This window comes from Neolamprologus brichardi, chromosome 4 (assembly GCF_056152115.1).
Source record: "Neolamprologus brichardi isolate AB-2024 chromosome 4, ASM5615211v1, whole genome shotgun sequence".
NCBI lineage: Eukaryota > Metazoa > Chordata > Actinopteri > Cichliformes > Cichlidae > Neolamprologus > Neolamprologus brichardi.
In genome coordinates, this window is record NC_142107.1 from 24322618 (window position 1) to 24337538 (window position 14921).

The window sequence follows — 14921 nt, forward strand, 5'->3', positions numbered from 1 at the left end:
TGGATTTTTTAATATAATCATTTGATAACAATAGAAGTTAACACACGCTTTGACGGCTGAGACTGAAAGTTCCTGGTTTGCACATGAACGCGTCACGATACGATGCGCGGTTCCTTTAAACATCAAGCCCCGCCCATTTGTGATGAGCCGCGTCATCACAAATCTCAAACAAACATGGCGCCGCGCTGCTCCTGCACGGTTCTGCTGGCAGTTTCCCTGATGGTTTTGGCGCTTTTAGCGGGACTTTTTGCGCCACACTCGGCTGTGAGTTGGCCCGCGGTGTCTCTGGCGGTCGCTGCCGCGCTGCTGCCGCTGTGGGGCCGCAGCCTACGGCGGCGGGACGACGGGACCTCCCGGCGGGTCTGCGTGCTGGTGCTGGGGGACATCGGGCGCAGTCCTCGGATGCAGTATCACGCTTTATCCCTGAGTAAACACGGGTACCATGTGACCTTCGTGGGGTTTTCAGGTGAGACTAAAGCTTCCTGTGACACATTCATTCACCTGTTTCCCACCTGCCGCTGAGATCAAACGGTCAGCTTCTTTCACTTCTCGTACCGACATGTTCAGGTAGGTACCGATACCAGCGTATCCTCGTACCAGTATGAGGACTGAGAGACAGTGGGGAGGTGGGTTTAAGGTGGAGGTGAGACTACATCAGGGCCCTGAGCCCACTCTGGTCAGCAGACAGATGGACAGTCAGAGGGACATCTCAGAGTCAGAGAGGCTGAGGTGTGCAGAGGAGGGAGGGTAGATATACTGGATGTTCACAAGAGGAGAAGAGGACGACCTCTGAGGATATTTATGGATGTAGTGAAGGAGGGCTGGAGTGACAGAGGAGGTCCATACCTCATCTAATGACACACACTGAAGCGTCTACATCCTATTGGAGCTGTTGAAGTTGTATAATGAGGTGGTTCACTGTGCAAGTTTATTTTAAACAGCATTTGTTCCTGAAACATGTGCTGCAACTTCTACACCTCCATCAATACTGCAGCGCTCTGTCTGTAGGATTTATAAGGAGTGGTATTTTAAAGAAGCAGCGTTTACATGTCGTTACTCGTAAAAGTTCCAGATCAAAAATCTAAAGAAAAGAATATTTGATCCAAATATAAAACTGGTGCTTTCAGCAGGTTGAGATAAATCAAACTTTAGATAAAGAAAAAGACGTGACTGTAAAGTATATGCAGAAAAAAGGAGAATGCAAAATGACCACAGACAGAAAACACCTCAAAGCAGGTCGCTGTAAGTGATCCGAGATGGAGCCGATCCACTTTGTAAGGGTGGTGTTTTAAAGAAGTAATATCATGTACTCTTCTAAAATTACTAAAACGTAAACTCCGTGCAGCACATCCAGGTTAATTGAGCCCAGTTAATTTCAGCTGTGCGTTATAAACATGATCTGATAGTAGGGCTGCCACAAACGATTATTTTGATAGTCGACTAGTCACCGATTATTCAAGCGATTAGTCACTAATCAGATCATCATCCATTGGACGTAAAACATACAGCTTATTGCACCAGCAGCATCTGCTCTTATATAACTATCATTAGCTTACAGCTTTAAGTGTTTAAGGTATGTGCTAACTAAAAATAAAGACAAGATGATAGTTTATTAAATTTTAATGAAATTTACAGATTGTTTCGGTGAAGTTTAATAAACTCCTTGCTATCTAAAATATAACAGGACACCGGAGTAAATTCTCGAGCATCTCACACTTCTGATAATCAGCTGTCTGCTTGACATTTATTCAGCTGTGTAAAAACTATAACTTTAATCTCAGCCAAACCGATTTACTCAGGAACAAATAAAATACTGAAAAAAGCCAAACAATAACATTTTTAAGTTATCTAAGTGACTTATATATCATGTTTAACCTGAGTAGCGAAAGACAGCGGTGGGTTTGAAAACGATTGCCGGGAGTCCGGTGTTCTCACGGCTCTAGTTAGCCTAGCCCCCGGCTAGCTATCGAGCTAGTGGGTAACAGCCGTCTCCGAAAACGTCGGAGCGCTTTTGAAAATATGTGGCGTCTTGATAAACTGAGCAGATATTTGAGGTTTACACAGTTACATTCTCGCCTGAAAATATGTTAAACATTTATTTTGTGACCCAGAAAGAATAATAAGAGTAATATTAAAACTAACTAGCTGCCGCCATTGTTGGAAACTGAGCTAGGCTGCGCTATGAATTCTGGGACGGAGCTACTTCTTCTTCTTCGGGGTTTAACGGCAGCTGGCATCCTTGTACATGCAGTGCTGCCATCTTCTGTTTCAGTCCGTTATTACACTCTTAAATCCTACTACTTATTCCTGCGTCTTTTTTTTTTTCTTTTTTTTTTTTTTAACTTTATTTATCACATTTTAGACATACAGTCAAGTAAAACAGGGATCACATAAAAGATGACATTGTGGTAGTACAATGAGGAACAGAGAGAGTGACAAGGACAGTGAGACAAAAGTGAGTACAAAAAATAAAATAAATTAAGGGGAACATAAATAAACAAAAGTTTGCAAGAGCCAAAATCAAGTTAGCAGTTTCAATCGGTTATAGATGGTAACAGTCTTGAGAGCCTTAGTGTTTTTTGATGAGGAGATTGTCCTTATACAGTGGGGCAAAAAAGTATTTAGTCAGCCACCGATTGTGCAAGTTCCCCCACTTAAAATGATGACAGAGGTCAGTAATTTGCACCAGAAGTACACTTCAACTGTGAGAGACAGAATGTGAAAAAAAAAATCCATGAATTCACATGGTAGGATTTGTAAAGAATTTATTCGTAAATCAGGGTGGAAAATAAGTATTTGGTCACCTCAAACAAGGAAAATCCCTGGCTCTCACAGACCTGTAACGTCTTCTGTAAGAAGCTTTTCTGTCCCCCACTCGTTACCTGTATGAATGGCACCTGTTTGACCTCATCATCTGTATAAAAGACACCTGTCCACAGCCTCAACCAGTCAGACTCCAAACTCCGCCATGGCCAAGACCAAAGAGCTTTCGAAGGACACCAGGAAAAGAATTGTAGACCTGCACCAGACTGGGAAGAGTGAATCTACAATAGGCAAGCAGCTTGGTGTGAAAAAATCAACTGTGGGAGCAATCATCAGAAAATGGAAGACATACAAGACCACTGATAATCTCCCTCGATCTGGGGCTCCACGCAAGATCTCATCCCGTGGGGTCAAAATGATCATGAGAACGGTGAGCAAAGATCCCAGAACCACACGGGGGGACCTGGTGAATGACCTGCAGAGAGCTGGGACCAAAGTAACAAAGGTCACCATCAGTAACACACTACAACGGCAGGGAATCAAATCCCGCAGTGCCAGACGTGTTCCGCTGCTGAAGCCAGTGCATGTCCAGGCCCGTCTGAAGTTTGCCAGAGAGCACATGGATGATACAGCAGAGGATTGGGAGAATGTCATGTGGTCAGATGAAACCAAAGTAGAACTTTTTGGTATAAACTCAACTCGTCGTGTTTGGAGGAAGAAGAATACTGAGTTGCATCCCAAGAACACCATACCTACTGTGAAGCATGGGGGTGGAAACATCATGCTATGGGGCTGTTTTTCTGCCAAGGGGACAGGACGACTGATCCGTGTTAAGGACAGAATGAATGGGGCCAAGTATCGTGAGATTTTGAGCCAAAACCTCCTTCCATCAGTGAGAACTTTGAAGATGAAACGAGGCTGGGTCTTCCAACATGACAATGATCCAAAACACACCGCCCGGGCAACAAAGGAGTGGCTCCGTAAGAAGCATTTGAAAGTCCTGGAGTGGCCTAGCCAGTCTCCAGACCTCAACCCCATAGAAAATCTGTGGCGGGAGTTGAAAGTCCGTGTTGCTCGGCGACAGCCCCAAAACATCACTGCTCTTGAGAAGATCTGCATGGAGGAATGGGCCAAAATACCAGCTACTGTGTGTGCAAACCTGGTAAAGACCTATAGTAAACGTTTGACCTCTGTTATTGCCAACAAAGGTTATGTTACAAAGTATTGAGTTGTATTTTTGTTATTGACCAAATACTTATTTTCCACCCTGATTTACGAATAAATTCTTTACAAATCCTACCATGTGAATTCATGGATTTTTTTTTCACATTCTGTCTCTCACAGTTGAAGTGTACTTCTGGTGCAAATTACTGACCTCTGTCATAATTTTAAGTGGGGGAACATGCACAATCGGTGGCTGACTAAATACTTTTTTGCCCCACTGTATATTGTGCAAGTTCCATTTTTAATACAAGAAGTTCAGGCTTTCTGCCGAGGACTTTGCTTTTGTGTATATGAAATTTTGCCAAAAATAAAACCAAATTTATAAAGAAGAAAGCATCATTGTCCTTGTCTTTAAAATTATAATAGCCAAAGATAACATCCTTATAGTATAGTTGAAGATTACGGAGAACAGAGTCAGTAATAAACTTGTGGAAATCCTTCCAGAATTTACATGTAAATTTACATGACCAAAACAGATGAGAAACTGTTTCAGGTTGCTCTTGACAGAAGGTACAATTTACATTTATTTCAGCCATAAATTTGGACAAATATTGTTTGGTAGGGTAAAATTTATGAATCAACTTAAAGGAAATCTCTTTAATTTTGTTTGTTAAGAAAAACCTTTGTGGTAAAGTCCAAACTTTTTTCCATTCAATATCTGTTACAAAATTGGCCCAATAAAATATGGCTGATGGAACAGAGACCATTGCATCCTGAAAGAGAGATCTTATTTTGGTATTTATAGATTTATGAGAAGAAAAGCAAACATTGCCAAGAGAAGAATGTAACACATCCGGGGGAGTGACCTGTAGTGGAGCACTGTGGGAGCATCTGTGTAACATGGACAGACCAGATGGGATGGCATCGAACACTATTGAGAATTCTTTAGGCGTTATCGGTACATTGTATCTCCTGAGGAACTCAGAGTAATTATATAAGAGTCCATCTTCTCTATATAACTGACTAACCAAGATTATTCCATTATTAAACCAGTTATTTAAAAAAAGAGTTTTATTTTTATAAATAATATTGCAGTTATTCCAAATAAAACAGTTTTGTGGAGAGAAATTGTGTTTGTAAATCAGCGCCCATGCCAAAAGAATTTGTTGATGAAAGTGAGAAAGTTTCAGTGGTATTTTTGGAATACTATAATTGCAGAGCAGTAGGAAGTTAAGGCCGCCTAAATTAGAGAACACATGATGTGAGATAAAGTTCCAGATAGAAGTGGGATTTCTTAAATACTTTTTAATCCAGTTTATTTTAAAGGTGTTGTTAAGAGCACCGAAATCAATAAAATTTATACCTCCTTTATCATATGAATTTAAAGCTACTGATTTACGCAAGTAGGGAGTTTTATTTTTCCATAAAAAATTGTATAATAATTTGTTAATTGACTTACAGGTTGTATTATCAACATGTAGTGACTGGGCAGCATAGGTTAGACGGGAGATACCTTCAGCCTTCGATAGCAGAACTCTACCCTTCAACGACAGGTCTCGCTGTAGCCAATGATTAAAGATTTTTTGGGATTTATCTATAATAGGAATGAAGTTTGTGGAGCATCTGGATTGCTCATTTTTTATTATTTGAATTCCAAGGTATCTTACAGAGTTTCTTACAGGTATTCCATGAATTGAAGTTGCTAAACAACTTTTAACTGGTAAAAGTTCACATTTATGCAGGTTGAGTGAAAGTCCGGAGGCTTTAGTGAATGGCTGTATATTGTTAATGGCCACTGAAACTTGCGAGGCGTCTCTGAGGAAGAGAGCTGTATCGTCTGCCAGCTGACTTATGAGTATTTCTCTGTTAGCAATGACCAGGCCTTTTAAAGAACTGAGTTTAATGTGTGAATTAAGGAGTTGCACAGAAAGAAGGAATAAATATACAGATAGGGGGCAACCCTGCCTCACTCCACGCTTTAGAGAGAATCTTGGGGAAATACCAGTGGCAAGCTTTATGGAGCTGTTACTATTGGAATACAGTGTCCGAACGGCATTACAGAAGGACTGACCAAACCCAAATTTATTTAAAGCAGTAAAAATAAACTCATGCTCTAAGGAGTCGAACGCCTTGTAGAAATCTAAAAAAAGAAAAAGACTATCATCCTGTACAAGTTCTGGGTAATCTATTATGTCTAAAATTAATCTTATGTTGTTTGAGATATGACGATTCTGCATGAATCCAGACTGACTCTCATCAATAACTTTATCTAATACAGGTTTCATTCTATTAGCCAGAACTTGTGCCAATATCTTATAATCATTATTCAGTAAAGAGATTGGTCACCAGTTGTCTAGGGAGTGCACCTCTATCCATACTTTCCTTAAAAACTTCTAAAAGAAACGGGGCTAAACTGTCAGTGAACTGTTTGTAAAACTCGGCAGTAAGGCCGTCAGTTCCAGGTGATTTGTTCATCTTTAGATGTTTTATAGCATCTGCAACCTCAATCAAAGAAATTGATCTGTCGCAAAGCTGACTATCCTCCTCATTCAGCTGAGTAATTTTGTCTAAAGAATTAAAAAAAGTCAGACAAGCTTCAGGGCAATAACTAGAAGAATAAAGTTTGCAATAAAAGTTTGAACAATATTTTGCTATGGTATCCTTATCATTAGAAATTGTCCCATTAATATTTAGTTGTAGGATGGAGTTGGTGTTAGATTGATGCTTTTCAAGTCTGAAAAAATAGGCTGAATTCTGCTCTCCTTCTTCGAGCCATTTCCTGCGAGACCGAATAAATGCTCCGTCAGCTTTGCGTTTGTAAATCTCATCTAACCTATGCTGCAGGTCATTCCTGCGTCTTTTGTGATCTTACAAAGCTTCAAACGACGCGTCGACTATTAAATCAGTCGTCGACGATTTTAATAGTCGACGTAATCGTGACTAGTCGACTAATCGTGGCAGCCCTATCTGATAGAAAATAAATACCTTTTGTTTCTACAGCACTGAAAACCAAAAGAGTTTCAGACGAACAGTCGGTCAGTCTGAGAAACAAAAAATTAAATGTGAGCTTTGGACTAAGAACAATCAGGAAGTTGTTTCATCGTGCCTGATATAATCCCGTGTCGGCTGTGAGAGTGAAGAATTTGTGCTGTGATTGTTTTTCAGAAACCAAACCTCATCAAGACGTGCTGAGCGAGGAGAAGATCAGCATAGTGCCCATCGCAGAGGTGAAAGGTGTCCGAGGTACATTTACATCTGCGCTTAAAAAACAAACAGGATGTGATTCTTTACTGTTTGTTTTTTAATGAACCCGTTTCCTTTGCAGTCGGACCGAAAGTGGTCTCGTATGTGACGAAGGTGATGGTTCAGTCCCTGCAGCTGCTCCGTGTCCTGCTGACGATGGAGCTGCAGGCGCATGTTCTGATGCAGGTGTGTTACCTGTGTGACTCTCAGAGGGGAACAATAACTCACGTACAGACGTAACGTGAGTTATTGTGACTGAAAAACGTTTATTTTGAGAGAACTCTAGAGGAAAATCCTCATGAAAGAGTCCAAAGCAGGCACGATAAAGACCTCTGTTATTAATACTTTGCTCGCAGACGTCACTCTGTTAACATCAACGTCTGCCTTTGTTTCCCAGAATCCTCCTGGGCTGCCCAGCATCGCAGTGACCTGGTTCGTGTGTTTGCTGCGTGGCAGCAGATTCATCATCGACTGGCACAACTACGGCTACACCATCATGGCGCTGAGCCACGGCCCGGCGCATCCCACGGTCCGACTGGCCAAGTGGTGAGTACTGCTGAGAGGCTGAAGGTGGCGCTCTGCGGGCTTTTAGGTGTCCTGATCCTCAGGACTGTGATAAAAATACTTAATGTTAAATCCTGATCCGAGGTGTTTCTGTCTCTGTCGTCTCTGACGGCGCTTTCGTTGTCATCTTTCAGGTACGAGCGCTTCTTCGGCCCTCTGGCATCTCACAACTTGTGCGTCACCAACGCCATGAAGGACGACTTGCAGAAAAACTGGGGCATCAAGTATGACTTCCTCTTTCTATCATCTGGCTGCTTTTCGTTCACTGACGAATGCTCGTGGCAGAAAGTCTGAGAGATGTTTGAAATTTAAGATTCTCACAACACACCAATAAAAACATGCAGACGTGTCACTTTACAGTAAAGACAGAGACTGAAACAAAGGTCAGATGTCTCACTAGCGGCCTCTGGAGGCCGTGCTGTTTATGACACCTGAGGAGACGCTGCTCCAGGTCTCGGCTCTGCTGTGGACGGTCCTGTGATCCGTCCTCTGTGAGGCTCCTGATGTTCACGTTTGTGTTTCGCTGCAGGGCCAAATTTTTAATGCAGTTAATAAAAAGCAGTAAAGTAACCGCAGAGACTCTGTTCTCTGGATCGCAGCGCAACATTTTACTGTTTGACGTTTGCAGGGCGACGACTCTGTACGACCGGCCGGCCTCCATCTTCAGAGAGACTCCGCTGAAGCTGCGGCACGAGCTCTTCGTGAGGCTCGCCGCCGTTTATCCTCAGTTCGGACACGCGGGGTGAGTGACGACGCCGTCGGGGGGCAGTTCCTGTGAAACACTGATGAGTGTGTGTGTAATGTGTGCAGTCGTAGAGCTGCAGAGTTTTACTGTCGGCTTTTCCTCGGTTGTTCAGTTTATTGTTATAGAGAAAAACACATCAGCCCTGTGTGCTCACCTGCTCTCTCAGGTCTGAGGCGGAGAGGACCATCTTCTCAGTTCGTGACCCCGCTGACGGCACCGTGACCCCGAGGGCGGAGCGACCAGCGCTGCTGCTCAGCAGCACCAGCTGGACAGGTCGGAGGAAGAGACGCTTCCCCTGATTTAAGAACAAAAACCACGGCGAGCTCTTGATGTTTTCTGATTGGAAACCGATTTTTTGTTTTGCGTTTTCTGCTCGAACATTTCCGCTGAAGTCGTTCGTCTCAGGTTTTTAATTTCATGAGCTTTTACTTTCCTTCAGCGGCTCACACACAGGCAGCTTCACTGCAGGGTTTTTAAACATAGAAACAAAACAGAAGTTACTGCTTGGAGGTCGTGACCTCCGCTTCAGCGGCGTCCTCGGCCCGTTCAGGATTTACAGGAAAGGATTTTGGGAGCGACGGTTTAGCTTTAAGTCCTGCTGGGAATCTCGGGGTAAAGAGAAAAGGGGAATTAAACTCCCGGCGTTCCTCATCATCGACGTAAACATGGGGAATGTCGGGATGTGCGAGGACGCTCACTGAAGGTTTCTGGCTGCAGCTTCTATTGTAAACAGAAAGTAAAATTTTCCAAATTCAGCCAGTTTCACTTTATTTTGCACCTCGTGTTTCATCTCTGGGAAGAACAGCTGCAAACACTGATTCAGGACATTTTTCTCTGCAGAGGACGAAGATTTCTCCGTCCTGCTGACGGCCCTCGAAGGTGCGACCTGCTGTTCCACAAACGAACGTTTAAATAATCCACGAAACGTGTTTCCTCACCTGTCGCCTGTTTGTTCCCACCAGAGTACGAAGGTTTCATTAAGGGAGGAGCTTCCTTACCACCTTTATTCTGCGTGATCACAGGTAGTCCAGCTCCTTACAGATTAAACCTCCAGGAATTTTGAGTTTTTTATTCAGAACATGTTTCCACTCTGTGTGCAGGTAAGGGTCCTCAGAAGGAACACTACATGAAGCTCATCGACTCCCTGCACCTGGAGCACGTGGAGATCTGCACCCCCTGGCTGGAGGCAGAAGATTACCCTCTGCTTTTAGGTATTTTAGTATTTATTTAGTCTCACTGGTGTTTGCGCACAAAGGTTCCTGCAGGTCGTTGGAGTTTCCTTCTGTGTCGTCCAGGCTCAGCAGACCTGGGTGTTTGTCTCCACAAGTCGTCCAGCGGTCTGGATCTGCCCATGAAGGTGGTGGACATGTTCGGCTGCTGCCTCCCCGTCTGCGCCGTCCACTTCAACTGGTGAGCCGACCTCTTAACCCTGCATTCTTTCTAGTGGCCAGGAGGGGGCGACTGCGCTGGTTGCAAAGTAAAATGCTCATCAGTGACCTCTGTAAATACTTCCCTCTCTGTGTTGATCCACCTATTTAAACTGGAGCTGAGAATGTGCTTCCAGTAAGCTCATGAACGTGAATTAAATCTGACTCGGCTGTATTTTTATTCCCAGCTTGGATGAGCTGGTGAAGCACGAGGAGAACGGGCTGATCTTCAAAGACTCTGCAGAGCTCGCCGAGCAGCTGAAGGTGAGAGATGCCTGTGAACCAGTCACATGATCAGGAGAAAGGTTCGGGCAGACCCTGATATGGACTCTAATATCTACCAACATTTATTCTTCTCTGAAAATACCGTACAACACGATTTAAGCATAAACTGTATATGCTGTCCTCGCCCTGAGTCTCTTAGTTTCACCAGCTAGACAGCGAGATAACGATGCTCCAATAACCAGACTTATTTTCCTTTTTGCGCTGATTTATTGAAGAATGGCCTCTGACCATTGCCTTCTCTTTGACCATCTTAAAACTGAAAGTACAAAATACTGTATTAGCTAACTAACACTGTAAACTAGCTTGTTACACTCTTACTGCAAGCTAACAAGATAAAACTTTCAAATGTACAAATTATCGAACCATTTTTACACAAAACAAAAGATAATTTTTTTATCGACACTCATACTTACAGACATATCTTGTCCAAGGCAACAACATTTTAAGGTCTGTATCAGCTTAGAACAATAACATTACGGCATCACTTTCCGCCATCTTTTATTTATTCTTCACGTTCTCATTTTTCCTTTCCCAAAGTAACCGAACCCATATTACAAAGCAGCCACTAGAGGGAGCTCTAGGGAAGTTTACAACTATAATATCCAGTTTAAGTTATAAAAGGCAGAACACTGTATATAAAAGATGGTTTTGTGGGTTCTGAAGCCTCAGTGGGAGTGAAGTGGCCACATCTGTGATGAGAGGGTGACACAGGCGGCTGTAGCAGCTAGATGTCCGTTAGGCTTCACCTCAGCTAACTGAAGTCCCTGAACTGGAACTCTGGACCGTGTTTGTGCTGCTGGAGCTTTTTTTAATAACATCATGTGACCAAAAACATGGCTGCTGTGAGGTGACTGTACTAACAGACTGTCCAAGAAGCCGGAGCCACAGTTTTGGGGGTGAAATTCTAGGATTTTAATTGGATGTTACAGATAAATAACAGTTAATAGCTAATTATTTATATAGCATGGTAGCTAGCTAGCATTAGCTGATACCTTAGCTCCACCTTCTCTCTTCTATTCTCAAAAAAACAAACAAGATGATCGACACGAGTCTCTGATTAGGAGTTGCCACCTTTCAGAAATTGAACTTTCTCTCTTTTGACTTCTTTCAAATAATGCTGAACGTTTATGATTCCAGACTCTCCTGTCAGACTTTCCCAGTTTAGACGGCAAACTGGGAACCTTCAGGAGGAACCTCCGCTCCAGCAGGGGGCAGTGCTGGGATGACAACTGGGACCAGAACGTCCTGCCTCTAATCACTGCTCCGAGATAACCTTGGCTCTATTTACAGAGCGAGACAGCGCTGCTGTTTTATAACCATTTCTTTTATTCATGAAAGTCTCGCTTTGTAAGCCCTACTGGGCACGTGCAGTAGACATCACCATGGAAACAAGACTTTTTTTCCCTTTTGTGCCTGGTGAGCACATTTGGAATAAAGTAGGCCCAGCCTTTGAGTCCAGTATCCAGTGAATGCCTGGATGAGCACCAGTTACAGCAGAGTGAGAGCGTAAAGGACCAAAACTGTTTGTTTTCTGATAAATGTACATTTAAATTTAAATGGATCAGTGGGTGAAAAGACGACGTCTTCTGAGTTCTTCTTTTTTTATTCCTGCCGTTTTTCTTTCTTCACTTGAATGTATAAAGGAAGTTGTCATGACGATGAAGATGTACATTTGTAAATAAAATCTTTATCATGCTCCCCTCGTGTCACCTGCTCAGTTTGATGAGCTCTATAGTCGACTGTCTGTTATAAGGAAACACACGGCTGACGGGTGCTGGGATCACTTCATGGCCGACTCCTTCAGTTTCTGCCAAAACAAACAAACAATGACTTCGTTCAAACCAAAGTCCTGCACTGAGATTTATAATCTCTATAAAATCATCTTCATAATTCCCCAAGCACGCCTCAAAAACAACTGTTATTATTTATTCCCACTGCAACCAGGAAGTATCCAGGATCAAATCTGGCCAGATTTCTCTCTGCAGTCTCGTTTTGTCGACACTGGAACGTCTGAGTGTTTACTGTGAGCTTCTCCTTTTTGCTTCATGAATTTCATGAATTGTGGACACTGTGCACAGCTGGTTAAAGAACTACTCACTACAGCAAACCACAGTATTTTCACAGTGTTATATGTTTACTGTTCATTTCAGGCAGGAAACGCGTTTTTGTGCACGAGGCTGATGAAACTCAGACTCGAGCATGAGGTCGATCACGTGACGTTAGCATGAGCCAAAGAGACACAGCAGAACGTCAGGTTTAAATAAACCAGACTCTGATCAGGTTGAAGTCTGAATTAATCTGAACCATCTTCACCACAGCCTCCTCCTCCTCCTCAGCGCCGTCTTACCAAGCTGCTGTTTAAAGCCGCCGTACGTCTCCAGGTTCCTTATCGTGGAGCAGATGAAGACCTGCGGGAGAATCTCGGCAGACGAATGCCTCAGGACGATGGACAGCAGCTTCGCCAGACTTCCTGCGATGTCGGGGTCGTACACCACGTCTGCACCACGACAAACAACATGAATCTGCTTTAACTCCAAATCTGAGAAAGATTATCAAGAGCTCCACAAAATCCAGAACAGACTGAGGTGTGTGAATGTGTCCACGCCACCTCCAAAAATCTGACCTGCGGCGATGATGACATCAGCTCCGATCTCCCTCAGCGCTTCCTCTGAGATCGCCGTCCAGTCCAGCTTCTCCACGCTGACCGCTGGGGTCGTCTGCTCGCTCAGCCCGTTCAGCCGGACGTTGTCTCCGAGTTTCTGCAGCACCGTGGCGTGACAGTCGCTGAAGATGAATCGCTTCGGGCTGCACGAGCGACAGACGGCGATACCCGTCAACCCCGCGCCGCTGCCCAGCTCCAGCACCGTCCTGAAGGAGGAGGAGCAAATGTAAAAGCTGCAGAAGCTCCACCTGGAGGGCGACGACCTGCAGATCCTTCCGCTTACCTGCCTGCAAAGACCTGCTGATTCTCCAGAGCCCACTCTGCCAGGTAAAGAGCCGCCTCCCACGTCACCAGCCCGGTGGTCCCCTCTGAGATCAGAGCAATGTTCTCCATCAAGCTCACAGCGCCACCAGCAGGCTGCAGGACACAAACATCGCTGCACTTCAAATTAAGACTCCTGCAAGCAACAGCTGGCAAAAGTAGGGCCGGACGATTCAGACCGAAAATCAGATCTTGATATTTTTATGGCACAAAACAAATAATTAGATATAAAGGTAACAGTGACACTGAGGGTTTTCTGTGTGCGGTACCAGCAGGTAGCTCTTGTAGCACTCCATGGTCTCCTCAGCGCCCACCACCTCAGCCAGAGCATCATACAGCTCATCCAGAGGTTCACAGCCTGAAGCTTCCAGCTGTGGAGGAAGAAACCAGGAAGCACACAGCCAGGTTTGACTCTGATCGAGTATTTCAACATTTTCTGCCCAGAGAAAAAAAGCTCAACTAAGAATCTGAGGCAACCTCTCCTCACCCGTCTGATGAGCTGGGAGAGAAACAGCCTCCTGTATCTGACTGAAGGTGGAAACTTCCGGCACAGGGGATGAAGGCACGTCTGTAAAAACACGTGACTGTTCATTACACTGAAGCTGTTTTATGATTGCAGCACGATGCAGGAACACTCACCTGTTTCAGCACCTGAGAAACGAGCTCTGATGAGCCGCTGCTCTCAAGGTCTTTTTCTACAAACTGTAAGCAGATAAAAAGTTAAACCTCTGTATACGTCACGTTTCAAGTTCAATTCAAGTCATTCACATTGCGCCAAATCACAACACTCGCCTCAAGGCGCTTATATTGTAACAATCAGACTGGGCGACAGTGGAAATGAAAACATGTCCTTTAAGAGGAAGAAATCTCCGGCAGAGAGCCCGTGGCTAATTTGAAAACATAAAAACAAATTAAAAGAAAGAATAAAGATTATCTTTATGAACTGAGACCAAAATTACTCCGGGAGGTCCTTTGACTGATTACAAGCATTGCTTTACTCATGTTTCACAGGCAGAGGCTGCCGGACAGCTTTGGTGCTAAAATGCGGAGATTTCTGAATGAAGTTCGGTCAGACTCGTACTCACAGTCCAGGGAAACGAAGGCAGCCGAGTCATAGCGAAAAACGACACCTGGAACTCCCTTAGAACCTCTTTAACTGACCCCTGAACCGAGGACCGCTCTGAAAGCGCCATCTTACACGTGTATTTGTTTACTTCCTGTTTACCCATAATCCTGCGCGACCCTCTCTCGCCAGAGCCTCTGGGTAGTGGAGTTTATCTGTAGGTTTGAGCATAGGCTGCCTTTTTTAAAGCTACAGAGAGCTAAGTGCATGTGTTTAATACATACATACAGTCTTTTTTTTATGATTATATATTTTATTAGTGGACATTTATTATTTAAATGTGATGTTTTGTATTAATTAGAACTTAAGGGAGGGGCGGGGGGGGGGGGGTTGTGTTTCTGTCTTGTTTTTTATGGACATGAAGTCTGCCAATAAAGATTGATTGATTGATTGATTGATTGATTAACGTCATTTTGAACCAGAGTTCTGGGCTTTCCTGAACCTTTTTATACAGTTTCTGTGGCTCTCTGTGTGTTTTCCTTTTAGTTTGGAGGCTCTTTAGACATCAACTGCTGGAAAGCTCTGATTATGGTCTCATCATATTTTATCTAAAAGGTTCAGGATTCAAGTCCAACAAATATGTGTTTCTACTTTTAAGGTCAAAATTAAAAGTTGCCACTCCTG

General features: G+C 43.8%; 2 protein-coding genes across 2 annotated transcripts; one reads left to right on the forward strand and one right to left on the reverse strand.

Moving 5' to 3' along the window:
* The first annotated feature begins 102 nt into the window (after positions 1–102).
* Positions 103–11889, forward strand: alg1 (ALG1 chitobiosyldiphosphodolichol beta-mannosyltransferase). Its single transcript, XM_006801920.3, has 13 exons — positions 103–466; positions 7093–7170; positions 7253–7356; positions 7568–7716; positions 7869–7958; positions 8363–8476; positions 8646–8752; positions 9320–9358; positions 9442–9501; positions 9580–9690; positions 9775–9889; positions 10095–10170; positions 11329–11889. The coding sequence occupies exons 1-13, from the start codon at positions 103–105 to the stop codon at positions 11461–11463; spliced, it is 1542 nt and encodes a 513-aa protein (XP_006801983.2). The 3' UTR covers positions 11464–11889.
* Positions 11194–14403, reverse strand: eef2kmt (eukaryotic elongation factor 2 lysine methyltransferase). Its single transcript, XM_006801919.3, has 8 exons — positions 14260–14403; positions 13814–13876; positions 13662–13742; positions 13444–13545; positions 13137–13270; positions 12815–13059; positions 12539–12688; positions 11194–11998 (listed from the first exon to the last, which is right to left on the reverse strand). The coding sequence occupies exons 1-8, from the start codon at positions 14401–14403 to the stop codon at positions 11898–11900; spliced, it is 1020 nt and encodes a 339-aa protein (XP_006801982.2). The 3' UTR covers positions 11194–11897.
* Between the last annotated feature and the right edge of the window lie 518 nt (positions 14404–14921).

Bases quoted from the DNA above. Each gene is read 5' to 3' on its own strand.
- alg1 (XM_006801920.3), top strand. From the start codon at position 103: ATGCGCGGTTCCTTTAAACATCAAGCCCCGCCCATTTGTGATGAGCCG. The intron at 7,171-7,252 runs GTACATTTACAT...TTTCCTTTGCAG, and splicing joins AGAGGTGAAAGGTGTCCGAG to TCGGACCGAAAGTGGTCTCG. The intron at 10,171-11,328 runs GTGAGAGATGCC...TTATGATTCCAG, and splicing joins AGCTCGCCGAGCAGCTGAAG to ACTCTCCTGTCAGACTTTCC.
- eef2kmt (XM_006801919.3), bottom strand. From the start codon at position 14,403: ATGGGTAAACAGGAAGTAAACAAATACACGTGTAAGATGGCGCTTTCA. The intron at 13,271-13,443 runs GTACCGCACACA...TGTGTCCTGCAG, and splicing joins GCTACAAGAGCTACCTGCTG to CCTGCTGGTGGCGCTGTGAG. The intron at 12,689-12,814 runs GTCAGATTTTTG...GTCGTGGTGCAG, and splicing joins TGATGTCATCATCGCCGCAG to ACGTGGTGTACGACCCCGAC.